Here is a 19,604-nt window from a genome sequence, read left to right as displayed (position 1 = left end):
AATATTGGCCCCAGTACTGACCCTTGGGGCATAGATATATGGTTTCAAAAATAATTAAGCAAATTAAAGTAACTAAAGTCAGTCAAAGACTGTTAAATTCAGAAGGTAGTCTCTGGCACAGGCAATTTTTCAGCCAAACTGCTGGTGGAGTTTTCCAGGTCAGTATCATTAAGCAAAGACTATTCCCATAATCACTGTCAGAGACAGGCCAGGGGCTAGATAAACATTTTTCACAAGAGTGGATCTAAATAAAAAACTTTAAATTCCCTTCTGCATTTGTCAGTCATATCTTGGCTTTTCCATACTTAGGAATTAATGTGGTACCACCATCAGCTGTTAAGAAGTGTAAGGAAAAGTGCTTTTTTTGAGAAGGAACTATGTTGTGACACTGTGTACTTGGGTCTCTCCCAGCTTGGATGGGATCAATGTCTACACCTGGAAACTCAGAGGTCTTTTTCTCCAGAAACATAAAGACTGCTTATGTGGTTTGCATGTATAAGTATGAAAACATCCAAGCTGTTTCCTTTCTGAATCAAGTCAGAAGCTTCCCTCACATATTTCTAACTTATTAGGCAAATCCTTAATTTATTTTTATGGCTTTTTTAAGGACTATCAGGAAGCTTCTAATTTGGAGCAGTTTGTGACTCGCTTTCTGTTGAAGGAAACACTGAACCAGCTTCAGTCGCTGCAGAGCAGCCTGGAGTGTGCCATGGAGACCACGGAGGAGCAGACGCGGCAGGAGAGGTGAGCAAACCTACACAGCTACAGTGAAGGGGTGAGCAGTGGGGCCACCGTGAACCTCCAAATCATTTTACAGTTCACCCAGCAACCTGATGTAGGGGATAATGGGAGAAATAAGAATACACTTTTTATTTCATATAGAAACTCATTTAATAGGAGTTTAGAACCACGTCACGGACAGACTCTGCCCTTGAGCTTTCTCTCCTTAAAATATAGGTTTACGCCAGCTTAACTCTCCTTTATTCTTTTATTACTTCTCTAATGGCTGGTGGCCTGAACGCAACTAATTAGTAATAGTGAAAATCTGGAAAATAATTCAGGGGTCTCAAGAGGTATTTCTCCTTTTTAAATTCAGAAGGGAACATACAAGCATGTTTTTCGAGAACAGTGAGAGGAAAGCTCTCCCATGTGTCTTATGAAATCTCCTGTGCTTCTGTGCAGACAAGATCCAGCAAAACCAGAAGTGCTCTCAATTCAATGGCCAGGAAAACGCTCAGCTCGAAGGCTTCAGAGGAACAACAGCCTGTCACCAAACAGCCCTCATTTTAGCACAGGTACTGTATTTCACATTTTAAAGATATTTAAAACACGTGCATACATGTACACACATATAGAAAAATATACATGTATCTTCCTCTCAAAAATTTCATTTAGACATGGTAACTAACTCAGATACTTTACTGACAGAAATCAGTCTTCAATTTAATATAGAAGGTATTAACTCAAGCTGCAAGGAAAATAAATATGTACTTATAGATCTGAACTGATAGAGAATAAATACATAACTATGGACCAAACTTGATATCATTTTGGGGCTATGGTTTGAGTAAACATTTCCCAGGTAATATTTCTAGCCTGCAGATAAGAATGAAGAGGTGAAGGCCATGACTTTTACAGAAGCAAGTTCTCAGTCATGACTTACATCCCAGCTGAGGGGAACAAACAAGAAATAAAAGGGAAAATGTAAAACCTGAAAGAAAAAGAGATTTCATTTAAGATTATACAAAAAAATTAGAAACAGCATTTCTGCTTTGGAAAACGTGAGAGGGTACTTTGGTAAATGGGATTATTCGGAAGCAGTGACATTAAGCATAAGGCTGCAATGAAGGCATCTCCAGGCTTAGTGATGTCTCCCAAAATCAAGGCATGAAGGTGACTGACACACCAAAGTATGTGATGGGTCAAGGCCACTTCTTGACCAGCCATGCAGATCTCACTGCTTGCAGCCACACGATTACCTCTTCATTTTTGATGCTCTTTTGAAGTCTCTTCTGTCCCTCACATTCATGACTCGCTTTCTGCCACTCACCAGTGCTGTTAATTCAGTGCAATGATGCAGGATGATGTTTCGTCTCTTGCTCTGGTTGCTGGTGTTCATAACATGGAAGGTCACATACCCTTATTGCTGCACTCCTGATTCACAGAGTTCAGAAGGAACCCAAACATATGCAAGCTGTACCAAATCCACTTACTGTATTAATATAATTTTAAATTTCTAACATATTCATCCATGGCTAGTCTAGTAGCTGTCTACCTTCCTAGACAAGGTTTGTGTTTGTATTGGCACTTGGTTTTCCTCCTTACAGCCTGCTGCCCACATGCACAGTAATGCTGTTGGTGTGTCTATGTACTCAACACTCAAGCCAGCATTTCTTTAGCCTTTGTACTTGTTGAGGTAAACCCACACTCTGTCTCCTTTACATATCATACCTGGGTATGTCCCCAGCATTAGGATTTCTTTGTCTGGTCAAAACATAGTCACAGAATCACAGAATATTAGGAGTTGGAAGGGACCTCAAAAGATCATCCAGTCCAGCACCCCTGCCAGGATCACCTAGACTAGGTCACACAGAAACATGTCCAGGCGGGTTTTGAATGTCTCCAGAGAAGGAGATTCCACAACATCTCTGTTCCAGCCTGTTCCAGTGCTCTGTCACCCTCACAGTAAAAAAATTTTACCTCATGTTCATATTGAACCTCCTATGTTCCAGCTTGCACCCATTGCCCCTTGTCCTGTCACTGGCTATCACTGAGAAGAGCCTGCCTTCTTCCTTCTGACACTCACCCTTTACAAATTTATAAACATGAATAAGGTCACCCCTCAGTCTCCTCTTCTCCAAGTTAAAGAGAACCAGATCACTCAGCCCCTCCTCATAAGGGAGATGCTCCACTCCCTCAATCATCTTTGTGGCTCTGTGCTGGACTCTTTCAAGCAATTCCCTGTCCTTCTTGAACTGAGGGGTCCAGAACTGGACACAATATTACAGATAAGCAGGTGGAAAATGAGCAGGTTGACGAATGTGCATATGAAGAGCATGTGTTGAAAAATCTCCAGTTTCTGGTAAACAACCTTCCTCTCTCCTTAGAGCAGACCCTTATGTACACATTCACACTGTGGATGATGCCAGGAACTGCTCTCATAATACACATATCTGTTTTCTTGAGTATTATATTTTCCATCTGGTAGAAAATTTTCATGAGACTTTAGCAAAGCAAATTTTTGCAGAGACTTTAGAAAGGCTCAGAGATGCTTGTGCCTTTGTAGAACATTTACCAGCTTCACTGTTGCTGTATGCCATTAGGTCATTATACTGTCATGAGTATAACTGCAGTAGAGATGGAGAGCTAGGAAGTCTTCTCATAGAGTCATGTCCTGTCCATATCCTATCTGCCCAGGGAACTAAGAGTTGTCTCAAGAGGTGTTCAAAAAACATGTGGCACTTCAGGACATCGTTCAGTGGGCATGGTGGTGCTGGGCTGACAGTTGGACTTGATCTTAGAGGTCTTGTCCAACATTAATGATTTCACGATTCTATAAAGGGACAAGACACAATTAACTTCCAATGGTTTTAGTCTTTCCTTTGCTGCTGAATTCTATTGCTTTGGAGGAAAATAAACATAGGAAAGTTATTATGATTAAACATAATAAATCTTGAGTTGGTAAAAATGTGATGTTACCACAGGCATAAATTACACATCTCAAAACCAAAACCTCATTCTAGAAGAATCTAGTGTAGGAAGGATCAATCCTAATAATCATGTTGCTGCAATTCATCAAGCACCTAGGAATGCTGTTTAGTTGAAAAGGTAGAGAAGGATCATTAGCTGCAAGGGACATCCAGCTAATGTTATTAAATCAGCTATAGAGTCCACTGTTGCAGCTAAATGAACCTTTTCTGAATGAAGAGAAAGCCCCTTATTCCCAATACATATAAGATATTCTGTGGTTATGTTAGGAGGCTCCCTCAGGAATACCTCAACATCAGCATTCTCCAACATCCCATGACAGAAACCTAGATCATTTAGCTGCACATGTACATCCAATTAATTATTTTCTGTTTTTCATAAGAATGCTGCTTTTTTTTATTGGGAAGGAACATATATAGTCTTAACCTTTGAATAATTCCGGAATCCTGCTGGAAGCCTCATGTCAGGACCCTGAGGACACTGACGGGCTGACCACAGCACTGTGTTTGCAGTCAGGGCCCTACAACAGGTCTGCTACCTCTCTGCAGGAGGAAGAGATCCTGTCACCTAGGCTGCATTGGCCATGCCAGGATATTTCAGACAGTCTTGACTGCATTTCTTTCACCTTCTTCAGCGCTCTCAGGGGTAAGGAAGTGCAGAAAAGATGCAGCACACGGTCCCTCCATGGAATGTATTTTAAAGGAATCCCAGAGACAGGCTTTCTAGGCAGCTGATTTTTTTTTTTTAAGACCTGATTTTTACTCTTACAGAAACTTTTACATAAAGAAGATTAAGAAATGGCAAACTAAGAAAAATAGTAAAAAAGAGATAGCTTTATCAGACACACCCCCTCAAGATGATTTTTGCATCTTGAGCAGACAGTGCTCAGGTTATGAGTTTGTTCCACCTGCAGAGGAGAGCATTCCTTTCTACAGGTATCAGCAAAATTTCAAAAGCATTGGCATTCATCTAGAATGTACTTTTCATTCTGTATTGGATTTCTGTTGTATCTGAAAGAGAAACAAAGTAATTAATGTAGTCAAAATCATGCTCTCCTTTACTTACACGTAAATAAACATTGAATTAGTTGCAGTACAATTGTTAAGATGTAAAATAATAAACTTCAAGATAAGCTAAACTTTTTTTATAAAATAGATGAATACACTATGTTCCAGCATTTAGTAACATTCTACAAATGTTCATTATTTGTATTTTCCAAAGGTTGGATTGAGGAAGACAGCCAGTGGATGACCCAGATAAACAGACTCCAAAAGCTGATTGACAGGCTGGAAAAGAAGGTGCGTATTTCTTTTCACCTGCTTGTTCTCTCATTTTCAGTAAAGCAATCTTTAAACCACAAATGCTTTCAATGTCCCAGTTACAGTCTTTCCAATCAATAATGACTGAAACTTCAACATCACCTAAGTGAGCTAACACTCATTAAATGCCTACATTTTCCTTCCACCTCCTCCTTTCCTATTTCATGAGATCATGACATGGTTTTCCCATGCTCCCCTTTCCTCTTCCCATCACCACAGATCCAACTTTTCATAAAGATCTGAAAAGCCACATTAATCTACGACTGAAGGATGTTATTGTATTTAGTTATGCTTGTTTTGGGGAACATGGGACAATTGTCTCCTTTTAGGATCTGAATTTTTTCTCTTCCTCTCCAAACTTTCCCACTAAAGCTTGACAGAAAGTTTTGTTTCCTCCTTCCCCCATCAGAGATTACTAATTTATAAAGATTGAAAACACTTTCCAAGTAAGTACAGTTCAACCAAAACCTGATGCAAATCCCATCATCCCTCCTGGGAACTGTGGGAGCCGCCTCAGTTCCGGGGCTGCAGCATCCCCCAGAGCCCTGAGACCGCCTGCGGTTCCCACGGTTCCCCCGGAGCAGAGCCCTCCGGGAGTCTGACAAATGATCTGCCTGATCCCATGATACCAAGGCTTCCCAGGGCTCGTAAAAACTGGAGTAACATCTGTTTGTACAGAAAATATCTATTATTTCTTTTGTTTTCAATCAGATTTACTGCTACTCTAAGTTTTTAAAGTTGGTTTATGTCTGTGTGTGATTACTTTTTTTTTTTTGAGAAGAAAGAAGAGCAGAGGGGAAAGTAAGGTATAAATTCCTATGGTGTTCTCTCCCTGTTGAAGGACAGGCAGACAATTTCTGATAGGTGCTAAGGGAGTGGCTGAATTCAGTGGATTTGGGGTGCCAAGGGGATTTCATCCTTGTCCACTAGAGGCCAGGTTTTAGGTTGAAGTGCTCTCAGACCTAGGAGTTGCTCCAGTCCCAGTGTGGCTGATGCTGCTCCTCCTTGGAGGTCAGTGCTCACCAGTGGTGAGGCTGTGCAGATGCTCCATAGACACGGATCCACAAACACCAACGTGGGTGCCTTCACCAGCACCTGCAAACAGCCAGGCAGCACCCCGAGAAACACGAGCATGCAACAGCCTGATCCTGCTCCTTCTTTGCAGTTGACCAGGATGGATGTTCCCCCATCAACATTATCATGGGCTTGAAGTCCATCTAGTTCTTGTGTCTGGACCCAGGCCCTTACCCAGGCACCAGCTCAGACCTTGGGTCCTGGCAGACGAGAGTCTCCCTACTCATCCGCTAGTCCAACTTGAGTTCGGCAGCAAATTATACACCTAGATAATACTTAAGTAAGGGACTTAACAAGAAGACAGAATAATCAGTGGTGATCCAGCACAGGGCTCAGCAAGACAAGCATACCGACCTTTCTCTGCCATTGCTCCCTCCCAAATGAACAAACCACCCCTAATTACTTTTTCCCTTCGGTCCCAGTTTGGGACCAAAATTTGGTTATTTCTGTTATCTCATCCTTCTTACTGATTAGCTGCATTAGCTGCACATGGTCACCCCCAGCACTGCTGGCCTTGCAAGACTCTGCTCCCCAAAAGGAGCCCAGTACTCCCTCCAGTTATCCCTGAGGTCTGACAGTCTCTCGCATCGCTTCTCCTTAACCAGCTGTGAAATTCGGTCATTGCTCGTGGTGCTGTCTGTAACTTCCTTCAGCTTCTCACTCTGTTCCTTGCTATGCTCAGCAGCTCCTCATAGTCTGCTCAGTTCATTAAGCCTCCAGCCAGGGCATACTCATAGGCCTGCATACAGCAGCTTCCTCCCAGAGGTCATTTCTGCATGAGAAAAGCAATTACACAGCAGTTGCCCCGTTAATGACATTTTAGTGGCAACTTGATTTTTTCTGAGTAGATATAAATTGGATTTTGAAATGTCAAAGTCCGTTATGAAACATAACTCTCACTTTTGGTCCAGCTTTACTCCCAGCTCTGCTTTGGGAGCAGCAGTTCACTGCCCTGCCACAGGGACCTCCTGACACAGACTGATGCCAAAAAGGAGTTTAAGGAAACTTAAAATTTAAAATAATGTTAATGAAAAAATAAAACTGGCACACAGCAATAATGCAATGCAAATGTTACACAAATCAGCGAACCATTTTGTAGTAAATAAACTTGCAACAAGGATCTTATCAAATCATCAAATTTGCTACAGTTAAATGTCAGAGAACTTCAGTTTGAAAAGGAGCTCAGTGCCATAGGGAAACAGTGGCCTGACATAGACCTTCCTTAATTATCTCCTCATCAATCTAAAACTTGATTAATAAAACATAGCCATTAGATAAACGTAATTTTGCCAATAGACAGCCTGTAACCACCTTTGCCTAACTTTGCATCTGCTTGACTTCGTATCTCATGACCAGGTCTAACTGTGAGAGGTGAGACAGTCACCATTTCTTCAGCTTCTCCAGGACCACCACTTTTGTTCTTGTCTTGGCACTTCTTTCTGGCTTCTGTGAACTAAAACCCCCCATTTACTAGACATGTAACTTAGAAACCATAAAACTTCTTGTCCTATAAGTTATGCTAAGGTGTATTAAAAAGATTATGAGAATTCTTTTGCCTTAGTGACATTCTCTCTGGTCCTCATTTTATCAGATCTTACACTTCATTACTGTAGGAGAAGCTCACTGTGATCCATGTTGAAGCAGCATCTAGCAAAATGATGTTTGGATCATGACTGGGACTGGCACATATTGCAAAAAGGATGTCGGTGCCTCTTAGCAGTAGGAAACTGTGAGCCCCCCTATTCTGTTACAAAGTAAGTCAAGTAAAAGCAAAGTCAGGAAAAAGCAAAGCTGATCACTTGAATGACCACTGACTTCACACTGAAATTAATTAGACAGAAACACCAAGTGGTTGGCCACCACTTCCCACCGGGGATGAGGCAGTTACATATGCCCTCTCTCAGCAGTAACTTAGCCATTTTTAGCCCAGATGGTGTTCCAGGTTAATCCACCACATCCAGTCAAGTGTTAGATTTCAGCTGTCTTTCAGCAGTTACTAAAGCTCTTTTTTTTTTTTTTTACTTTGCCCTGAAGCAGATTAGAAGGATTGCACAATCACACAAAGAGGCAGTTTCAGAAGGTAGCTCTTCTCTCCTGAGGTGAGGTAGGACAGAGTAAATACATTGTAAAGCCCCAGATCTGAGCTGCAGCCTTGGTCAGTTTTCATGTCCAAGCTTGTGTGATAGGTGTCTGGCAGGAGCTCTCATCTCCACATTGGGCTCCTTCACTCATGCTCATCAAGTCAGCTGATCCCTGAGCAGTCTTTCTGCAAGACAAGGACTAAACACCAGGTCTGAGGTCACAGCGAGCTGTCTGTGTAGACTTACTCCATCTGTGCAGTGACGCGCTGTCTAATGACATAACAGTACTGAAGTTCTCCTATAGATTATTTTTAACTTCCTGGGGGGATCAGCAAATTCTCCATCAGCGGTTTCTACTGAAAAACTACTTGGTAAAGGACTGATTTAGTGTTGGCTAACTCTTCTGCTGTCTATCAAAGGTGAATTTAACCATGAATCAGTCTCTTAAGTACTTTTCTTTTCCTCAAGTTCTAAAGTTATGCATACTGGAAAAACAGGTGGTTTTTTTCTTGATACCTTAAGAGAAAGTTTGCAGTACAACTCGAGTCATTCCTTTCCTCTCTTTTTATATGTTTCCCCAGAAAAAAACTGCACTGAAAGTATAGAAGAACCACAGGAATATGCATTTTCCCTCAGGATTTTTTATCTGAAGCATCTGCACTGAAAAATGAGCTATTAAAGCTGGGTGGGTTTTTTCCCACACACACATTTCATGCCTTTCTGTGCACATCCTGCAGAAGAGGCACAGCTACACAGCAGTTAATGTCTGAGTGCTACTTCACTCCTGCCTGGCACTCCTGCCTTGCTCTGCCACCTGCTGCTGGTGGAGGTCCCCTCTCCATTTGAATTCTACCTGCACACCTCTTGTTGTTGGCTTTTCAGCGAGTACAGTATTTGTGCTGACGAAATGCCTGCTACCTGAGGTTAATCAATCCTCACCCAGCTAGGAACAGAGGAAAATTTTCTATCTTTGTTACACAAGAACTGTGTGCAATGCAAAGCATCACTAACAAACAGCACATTTTGCTCCAGCTGCTTATTGCAAATCGATCTGCTATTTTTGAGGCATATGGATATTTTTCAGAATATCCACATGGTACTGGGTTAGAAGATACTGCATGTGCCTAGCATGAAAGTGATAGCATTTTCATGAGTCGCTGATTCATAAAGTGTGCATCCAGTTTTTGTGTTAAGCAGGCACACTGCTGTGTGCAGATGTATCTGTTTGCTGCTGCCCAGGCTGTCCTCAGAAGCAATGCAGCAGTTCAGAAACCTGCTTTGGAGCACCATGCACATCTTTTTCAATGCTAGAAAATGGCTCCTTGCCACTGTGTAACCCTAGAGAAGTTTCTTCTCCATAAAGTTTTATGACGGTATAATTGTAGCTGTAGTTCATTTCAAATTACCATCCTCGCTCATCTCCATCTCCCACGTGACAATTTGAGAAGTATCTGTCTTTTCTGAATTAAGTCCAACATAGATTCGTGAGCAAGCAGATTTGTTACAAATGAAAAATTATCTGCTGAGCATTACAAATAAAACTTTACAGAACAGTCCAGGTCGGATTTAACCACTGAAACGTGTAAGATTCTCCAAACAATGCCCGTGTTTGACTTACAGCTAATAAAGAAGGGATTTAATTATAACTTCTGGAGATATAACAGAATCTAGCTACTGGAGTAGTTTGTTAAAAAGGCAAGAGCAGAATACAGCTGTAGTATTGCCCCATATTTCTGTTTTCTTTTCAACTGTCTGGAAGGACCTAAAGCTTGAGCCATTCGAAGAGGAAGTTTTGGAAGAAAATGCAAAATCTGTAAGTACTTTTTAAGATCATGACTTTTGACATTTCATTTTCAATGCCAGGGAGTAAAATAACAACCTCGCTTGATTTCTTTTGTTAAAAAATAATAAATAAGTAATTTGCCATCCTTGCTTTTCCCAGTGGTAAGAATCCGTTTCAGTCAGCAGAATACATTGTGCAAGACGCAACACAACAAAATTAGAACATATGGGTAAAAATTGTATATTCATTTTTGCATTGTTTTCAGATGATAAAACTCAACTCACATAAGGAGGAAAAGGTATCATGAATAAGATTTACTCATTTTGGCAGCAGTGTTTATGGGTTGGTGGCTTCTCACCTCCCAGTCACCTAATACTGCATGCATGCTTTAAATCACAGTTGTACAGGCAGCCTCCTTCCCTCCCTCCAAAACTGCTGTAGGAAGCCTTACCAGGAAAGACGGGAGAGCATTTAGTGTTAAGCAGTAGTCAGTATCACAACTTGCAAAACCAAAATCATAACCAGAAATAAACTTACTTCTAATTAAGTTAATGTCCCAAGATCAAGATGAATTTTTCGAGTACACTGGTATTCCTAAATTCAGGCCATTGGACCTAACAAAATGCAAATCAAATACACAGGAAAAGGTAATAAAAACAGATGATCCACCAAATTACTTATTTCATGACAGGAGTTGTAATAGACTTTTTCTTTTATAAAAAACTAAAACAGGGACAGCAAACTTTGAAAGAACTTTTGTGGGTTTTCCTTTATTATTGTGTTCTCCATTGTTTTATGATAGACTTTTCTGAGCTTAAAGCACAAGGAATTGAGAGGATGATATGGTAGTAATATTGTCATGTCTTTGTATCAGCACATCATGATTGTTCAACGTCAAATGTCTGTGATAGAAGAAGAAATTGAGGAATTCCGGCTTGCTCTGAAGCAATACGTGGAATCTGCTTCTACTCAGGGTGGCTGCTTGCAGTAAGTACAGTGTTGCTGTCCTTGGGCTGAAGGAAGAAATGTAGTCTAATTTCTTGAGTAAGGGCTGGCCACACTATTCCTGATACAAGCCAGGATGCTATTGACCTCCCTGGCCACCTGGGCACACTGCTGCCTCATGTTCACTGGCTGTCAACCAGCACCCCCAGTCACTCCTTCCCAAGCCTGTAGCTCTGCATGGGGCTGCTGTGACCCAAGTGCAGGACCCAGCACTTGATCTTGTTGAACCTCATACATTTTTGACAATTTTTATGACTTCAGAATGAAACTTAACAAATGATGGCAAAAAGTTACTTTCGTTGCCAAGTTTGCATGAATTTGGTAAGTCTGTAATGCCACCTATTGGCGGGTTTTCACTGTAGTTGTTTATGACTGACTTTTTTTCCAACAGTTTATATTTTTGCTATTTTACAATGTAGTTTCACAGACAGCAGGAGAAAAGTAATAAATCACATGACTTATTGCTTATTACTGTATGAACTATAATCCGAGACCAGTTTTCAAGCACATCAGGAGTAAGATCAGCAATCTCACACTTGGGCACTCAAGAGAAATACGTATACGTACTTCTTGTGCTACACATATAAACACAAATTTGAGTACCCAAATGCATAAGTACCCTATGTGCTTTAAAGCTTTTCTGCTCAGGATAATAAGCACAATGATTCTGTGCAAAGGAACAGCAGATATTCTGTGGGTCATTTTTCACCCATGATAAATTTGTAGCTGAATAGCATACGAAGAAGTAAATAGTACCCATACCTAGTATTTTAAAAGTGTCTCTGCAGCAGATGTCAGCCTACCTGGCGTTATACTTCATTAATATTTGCTTTCAAAGCACCTAAACTCTATGCCACTTTGATGGATCTCTCATACAAAAAGATGTGTAATCCTTCAATGAAACAGCACAAATTGCTCTGTAAACTTACTTTAACGGTTCTCCAGGTGCAATATACTGTATTAGCTGATCTTCCCTGAACGACAGTTGTTTAACCAAACAACAGATTACTGATTAGCATTTCTTTAGAAAAATGACACTACTGGAGCAATATGAAAAATGAGTTTCATAAACGAGTCCATCATAAATGTAGTAAAATAAAAGATCAATAAATAAAAAGCCACTAAATTAAGATTTATTTTTTTTAGAGCTCAGATAATTTGCAGTATGTGCTCATTTATTTGTAAAATTTATTATTTGGGTTGGTTTTTTGGGTTTGTTTTGTTTACGTTTTCTTTTCTTTTTTCTTTTCTTTTTTCTTTTTCTTTTCTTTTCTTTTCTTTTCCTTTCTTTTCTTTTCCTTTCTTTTCTTTTCTTTTTTCATTTCTTTTCTTTTTTATTTTTTCAAAAAATCACTGTTTTTGGTTCCTACTCATAAACAATTTGGTATAAGATGTAAGTGTCCCACTTTTTTGTGTTTGCTTAAATGAGCTCTATCCCACAATTCTTAGTGTTTCCATACAGAAGCTTCCAAGTGATTCCCGCTTCATTGTTTATGAGTTCTGGGAGAACAGCAGTGCCTGGAATAGGTAAGTCTGGGGGTTTGGTTTGGTGGGGTGTTTTTTGGGGTTTTGTTTGTTTTTTTTAAAAAAAACAAAGTTTTGAAGGTTAGAAAGCAATTTTGTAGGACTGAATACAAATTATTTTAAATACTGCTAATTATGTCTTGTTAAATAAATCACAATCTTTCAGAACAATATTCAATTGCTAGACTAAAATATACTGAGATGTATAAATAAAAATGTCAGAGACAAAGCTAATTCGACCAGAACATAAAAAATCTGAAAGTGAACAGAGAAAGGTATGGCACCACATAGATGTTAGCTGGTCAGACACAAAAGAATAGGGAAACGGCCATATCACCACAGAGTAATGACAATGACAGAAACAAAAGGAGCCAATGAGGAAACAGGAAGTGGCCATGCAGCAACACACTCAGGCATGCAAGCAGTCACGGGGAACTCTCCTAAAGCTAAATACACAACACAAAACCCCATCTGACAGACTCCTGGAATGTCTCTTTGGGGCCCAAAATAGAAGTTACAGTGATTAAGTCTTACCAGCCGAATTCTAGCCTGCAGCAGGCTAAGAAATGGAGTAGAGACTAAAAGATTTTCCTTAAATAGATTTACTATTAAAAATATCCGAACAAACCAACCCTGTGATCCTAAATCTGTAGACAGAAATAATTCTGAAGAAAGATGAAGAATCTCTTGAAGCTTAGCTTCCTTCTTTCCTTTTGAAGAAAACCCTGGTCCAAAGTTTACTTTCAGAAAGGCTCAAGAACGCAGCAACATATCGACACTACACTGGGTCACAACCAAGAGATGAGCACCAGAGTAACAGTTAATCATACAGAAGAAAATCTGTGTTTAATATAACATTCAAGCACTTCGCAGCTTATCTGGTCTCCTCTCCCATGATTGTCATTGCCCAAGTTTAGAAGCACAAAATCTTGGTTACAGCATCAACTGTAACATTTCTGATGCTCATAAAAACAAAAAAAACCCTACCCCCTTTAAAAAACTTGATATATTCTTATTTTTTACAATTGTTTAGCCACCTTCAAATGAATTACAGCAAGACATTCCAAAGAAGTAATGTGGACTTCTTGGAAACTCCAGAGCTCATCACAACAATGCTAGTCCCTGGTAAATATCAATTTTTCACAATATTTTGTTTGTTCCATGTGAAGAGTTCAGCTATATTAGTGTGTTCCATGTGCAGGATCACTGCATAATATCACACTTAGTCAGACCTTCTTTAGTAAAGTATGGAGGAGAAAGGGCTCCAACTGTTTTTATTTTAAACACAGAAATGTAAACTGCATCAGCAAGAGTAACACCCACAGTGCTATATTTTATATGGTAAAAAGTTAGGCTAACATATACTATTTAAGCAAATATCTTGAATATCAACACCACTGTTTGTGAATAGTAAAACAGACCTGTTTAAGATTTTCAGGCAAAAAATTGCTTGCTGATGACTACTTGTATTTAATCTTATTTACATTGACTGATGTGATTCTTAATTACTAATAACTGGTATTTCCTAACCAATTTATTGTACATGCTTCCTGCTATGTTAAAACGGGGGAGGGGGGGGGACCCAAACTACTTTGAAACAGCAAGGTGTTAATAATTCCAAATTACTACTTCTAATACAAACCAATGCGCATGCAACATCATCTTTCTCGGAGAAATGATAGTTAAAAGAGACCGTGCAGGATGAAGCAAAGCAAGCGTCACCCCCACATTTACAGAGGAAGACAGCAAAATTCTTATGTTTGGCAATACAAATCTGTTACAATGAAACCCTACTTTCACCTATGTTTGAGTACAAACTAAATTTAAAATAATAAAACCCCACATAGTAGGAAAAAAAAATCACATAGTAATTAAAACACCCCTATGCCTGGGGTTTCTCTTTAAAAGAAACTACCCAAGACATTTTCAGACCTCATGAGCCTGATCTGAAGATGCAATTATATGCCAAGGATTCCTGCAGTATCAGGAGATTGCACTTAATGAACCACGAATCCCTTCAAATCTTTTATCTTACTGGGAAATTGCTGGACTTAAGACAAACTTGGCTGTAGGAAACAACGCAGCCCTTTCCCAAACTTGTATTCAAGGGCTCAACTGGCTATGACCCAGAAGTTCCAGGGGTGGTTTACTCATCGCTAAAGTACGTAACATAAAATAAAATGTAAACATAATTTATAAATGCCTAAATATAGAAGTGTCTGATATTGGATACAAAATGCTCGTTAAAGCATCAACTCTGCCTGCTAAGAAGGATTTCAGCCTTCAGTCTATCCTGGCAGACAGTCGCTATAGAAACAATTATCACTGCACACTCCTTGCTGGGGGCAGGGGCAATGGGAAGTAATGCATTCACAGTTATTTCTACAGTTTATACATTACCTGTAATTTAGAAATCTCTGCAGACTTTTGAACTTTTGTTTCATGGAAAGCACTTCCCATGTTTGATCTACACAAATCGTATTTGTATTTGAAACACAGAAAATGTTCATGAAGTAAAAAATGATGGCTGCAATGCTACTAGTATACTTTAGGAAAGAATTTCAGACATTGTAAAATGATACCAGTGTGAAATCAGGAAAAAAAACCACCTGTCTAAACTAGTGCATAGATAGGGTCTATTTTAAAAACAAATATACCATAGCTCAGACATATCTACATTTTTTTGGCACACCCAGTTAACTAAGAACTGAAACCATTCTAAATTGTAATCTGAATCTGATTCAAAGATTAAAACCCAAGAGCCTTCACTCAGCTGATTAATTAAAATTAATAATGATACACTTACCTGGCTAAGAATAATTCAGGGAGACATGTGATTTCAGGACTGTTAGATCTAATATTATCCAAAAGCAAATTAATTTACCATCAGTTAAGAGGAACCACAACCTATGATAATCTCTTGCACATCTGTTAAACAACCAAGTTGCTTCAGGCCAATCTACCAGGGTGGCATGAATCACTCAATTCCTCTTGAACGAACGCCTAATCTTTATACGAGATCTGGACTTGAGGATACTAGAGAACCTTTTGGTGAAGAAAACAAAAGCTAGAGGAAAACCCTTGAACACTTATGACACTGTAATCCATATAAATAAACTGTAGAATTGGCTTTTTTTTTTAGCCAGAATTTATGAATCCACTGATGTGTCACAGACTACTAGGCTTTCATAGCCCAAGCTCAGTAGGATTCTTAAGTATCTTCTCAACATTCTTCTTCAAGAATTTTTTTTAAATGCCATAAATTGAAGGATTTATGGACACATACACAGAAACAAGTTTTAATGAATTTAATCCCCAAACTGTGCAGTGCAAAGCCTAGAAGTGCCCTCTGCTAAGGGGACTTGGCATCTCAGATGCAGTCACAATTCCCTCCCTTCCTTCCTGTGCCTCTCCATAAATCTTGTGGTTCCTCCCTGCAGAAGGTTCAGTTTCAAAAGGGCAAAGGGTAGGGACCACGGGGAAGAATTGCAAATGTTTCACTCCAGCCCTGTCTATAATCTGGTGATTACAGATCTTCTTTTACAGGAATGACATTTTACAAGTCCATCAATTCTCTCACTTTTGGGGCAAAATGCTCTTAATTCCTAGAGTTGTGTAAAAAGAACAGCACCAGGTTTGAATAATGTCACCAGGAAAGAAAGTCATTACAGGCAGCACGACCACCCAGGGGACAGAGCGCTCAGCTAAAACACTGACACACACAGCCAAGAGCAGCAAGGATTTATGTGGTTTGTTCCCTGGGACCCAGACACTTAATTCTATGCAACTGCACCTACGACATGTTAATGCTTCTTTGGATGCTATCGAAGAGAGATACAAATTCTTGTGCTAAAGCAACCTCCCTGCCAGGTATACTCAGCTCTCCCAGTATTTTAAGTATTCTTCCCTTGTCTGGAGGTTTTGTCCTTGAATGTATGCAGCTTTCAAATAAATTATTATTAGCTGCATTTATAAATTAATGTTTCTTTTTATATGTTATAGCTATTTTATTTAGGATTTTTTACAAGAGGTAGAAAAATAAATACTGCTTATATTAACAAATAATTTTTCCTCTCTTTCAGCATCATGGTGGATCCTCAATAACAACTAGAAGCTGTGGTTTCAAGTAATGTTAATGTTGCATTGTTTTCCATTACAGTAACATTCGCTTAGCAGTGTACAGGTGTGCTGGGGTATGAATTTATGATGTGATACTGTTTGTTATTATGGATGTGATCCTTCCCATTTTAAATATGGAAAATTGCACATTTATTACCTTCTCTTCTTGTGACTAGTTCAGTGAAATGCATTCTAAAAGATGAAATATGATAACTACGCTAAACTGTTTATTGTGTATATTCAGTCCAAACTGTCACAGAAAAGTGCACATTGACTGGTATGACTAAATATTTGTGAAAAGTTTTAAACTTACGTTAATAAACAACTATTACTCAATGCTGCTCTTTTCTCCTTTTACAGAAGAAACTGGCATGAACATAGATTTTCATAAATGTCTTACACTTCAGAGAAGCTGTAAGTCATTAATTAGGAGAATAAACACAGGGACAAATTTTTATGTTAATAAAGAACTTAAGTTATGCAGAAAATTTTCTGCCCACAAGACAAGGCAGTACCATCTTCTCTTCACAGCCTCCAGCCCCTGGCCTCGCAAGAGGAACCATATCTGCCTGTTTGCCAAGCCTCTTTGGATCTACAGACTTCACATTTCACAGACAATTTGCTTTGAACACTCACAAATTCTGTCCTGAGCACTCAAAAATTATCTTCATTAGATGACTGGCAGTTCACTGAAAAGTCACTGGAGAATCCACTGTCAGAGCATAAATAGCCATAAACTTGGAAATAGAAATACCGTCTTGTCTAAGAAGTCTTGCTGTTGTCCCCTGCATCTGAGCAGTAGGTGTGTCCTCCAGCCCAAGAACGCAAGTCAAGTGACTTGTAGCCTCACATCTCCATGACAGGTTAACAAGCTCTACGCACTGACTGACCACTCTCTTCACTCATCTAGTAGTCCAACTTACAAACAATACCCAAAAAGTAACTTAGAAGTCATATTCAATAAAGTATCTTCTTCACTGTAAAACCTATCTATTTTTATGTCAACTCAACCAGCACATTACCACATGTAATTAAAAGTGGGGGATTTAGATTACAAATGAGCAATCTTCATTGCAGTAACGTTCCGTATTCCAGAAACTAGGATTAATCTTAAAATTACGAAAAGCATCACATTTAGGTACCTGTCTGTGACCAAGGCATCTTAGCTCTCACGGTATTAATGGAGTTTTGAGGCAAAATTAGTTGCCTTAACAAGGGCATCTAGTACATCTGAGATGCTCTAGGGTATCCCCACTGGTCTCCAGCTGCCAGCTGAGAAGGATACGAGTTACCTACTGTCATTTTCTGCCAGTCCCATGCAGCTGCTCCTGATATTGGACATGTCCCAGATGACACCAGATGCCTACGTTTAGGCAACCGAATCAAACCCTTTGCCCATAAAGTCAACGGAGCCAAGGTTCTCTACACAAATGTGGATGTCAGAAAGGGACATCCATTAGGTGCCCACATTAGAGATAATCTTCTCACAGTAACTCAGCAAAAGTGAATGCTTTTAATACTGAAGTCCAAAGCCGCCTCATATTCACATGATCCAACACAGATCTGTTCACTCTTAAACAGGCACCCAAATAGACATATTACACTGACAAATAACAGATCAGTGAAAGTTTAAAGGTTTGTCATCTTTAGCAAGCTAAAACTATTCATATTCCTGAAGATTTAGCTGGCTTTTTTCCTATGCCAAGATGTCAGTCTAGTATACGACATGTTTTCTTTTGTCACTGATCTACTGACAAAGCAAATAGAGTGACATGTGACACTGCTGCAGGGTAAAGCCTTAAGTGAAAACTGACACACTACACTGAGTTTTACAGCATTTTCCCTTTTTGCTGGAAAAAAACTGTATTAAAATTATTCTGAAAATAACCTGCTTTAGAATTTCACATCAATTAGATGCTGGAGGGGGGAAAAGAGTTCTAGTAAGTCATTATGTCCTTCTAACAGTTATTCTCTTTTGTATATTTACTAGTAAACAAACACTTTGATGAATAATACACAAGTTCGAGAAGTTTCACTTATGAGTTTTGAAAGCTACACACAGAAATTGCCATCAACACATACTGGGGAAAAAGATCCATAGGACTCACTCTAAAAAACTCTCTGTGATTAAAAAAACAAAACCGGATTTCAGTTCTTTGTAACATTACTTGTAGACAACACATAAGTAGAATATATTTGCAGGCTTATTTCGACTAACTGCTGTGAAACATAAAAGAAATTGCATTCAAACAAGTCTATTTGCATAGCGCAGGGAAAGAAATCTAACTTCTATCAAAAGCAACTTCAAAGTTTTCTTCACTGTCGCAATTGCAATTCCACACATTCTCATTTAGCTTCCATTATCATTTGTGACAGAGGTTAAAAAATTGCCTTCAGTGCCCAAATAATGTCATTGTATGGCTGAATACAAGTTTTGAAGGTAACTGTATTCATACAAAATAACTAAAATTGATGCTTGTCAACTGAAGGATGTTCTCAGGAAACACTGGTGCCACCTCAAGGCATATCAAGGATAAGAGGGTCATTAGGGGCAGTCAACATGGCTTCACCAAGGGGAAGTCGTGCTTGACCAACCTCATAGCCTTTTACGAGGATATAACGAGGTGGATGGATGATGGCAGAGCGGTGGATGTGGTCTACCTTGACTTCAGTAAAGCCTTTGACACAGTCTCCCACAGCATCCGCACAGCTAAACTGAGGAAGTGTGGACTGGACAAACGGGTAGTGAGGTGGACTACGAACTGGCTGAAGGAAAGAAGCCAGAGGGTTGTGGTCAATGGGGCGGAGTCTAGTTGGAGGCCTGTAACTAGTGGAGTGCCCCAAGGGTCAGTACTGGGGCCACTATTGTTCAATATATTCATCAATGACTTGGATGAGGGAATTGAGTGTACTATCAGCAAGTTTGCTGATGACACCAAGCTGACACCTCAGTGTCAGCTGAGGAGTGGCTGACATGCCAGAGGGCTGTGC

At 39.6% G+C, this 19,604-nt stretch overlaps 1 protein-coding gene across 1 annotated transcript; it reads left to right on the top strand.

Annotated features, from left to right (window-relative positions):
• Nucleotides 1–607: 607 nt before the first annotated feature.
• Nucleotides 608–16,917, top strand: NECAB1 (N-terminal EF-hand calcium binding protein 1; the record flags this gene model as incomplete). The annotated part of the gene is made up of 8 exons (XM_010194206.1): nt 608–744; nt 1,183–1,295; nt 4,930–5,006; nt 9,942–9,995; nt 10,840–10,952; nt 12,420–12,497; nt 13,528–13,619; nt 16,577–16,917. Coding segments are annotated over 8 exons (693 nt in total), but the record flags the coding sequence as incomplete, so codon positions are not given.
• Between the last annotated feature and the right edge of the window lie 2,687 nt (nt 16,918–19,604).

Source organism: Mesitornis unicolor, unplaced genomic scaffold, assembly GCF_000695765.1.
Source record: "Mesitornis unicolor isolate BGI_N332 unplaced genomic scaffold, ASM69576v1 scaffold51101, whole genome shotgun sequence".
Taxonomy (NCBI): Eukaryota; Metazoa; Chordata; class Aves; order Mesitornithiformes; family Mesitornithidae; genus Mesitornis; species Mesitornis unicolor.
Note: the sequence above shows the minus strand (reverse complement) of the source record. Positions and strands in the feature narration are given on the sequence as shown.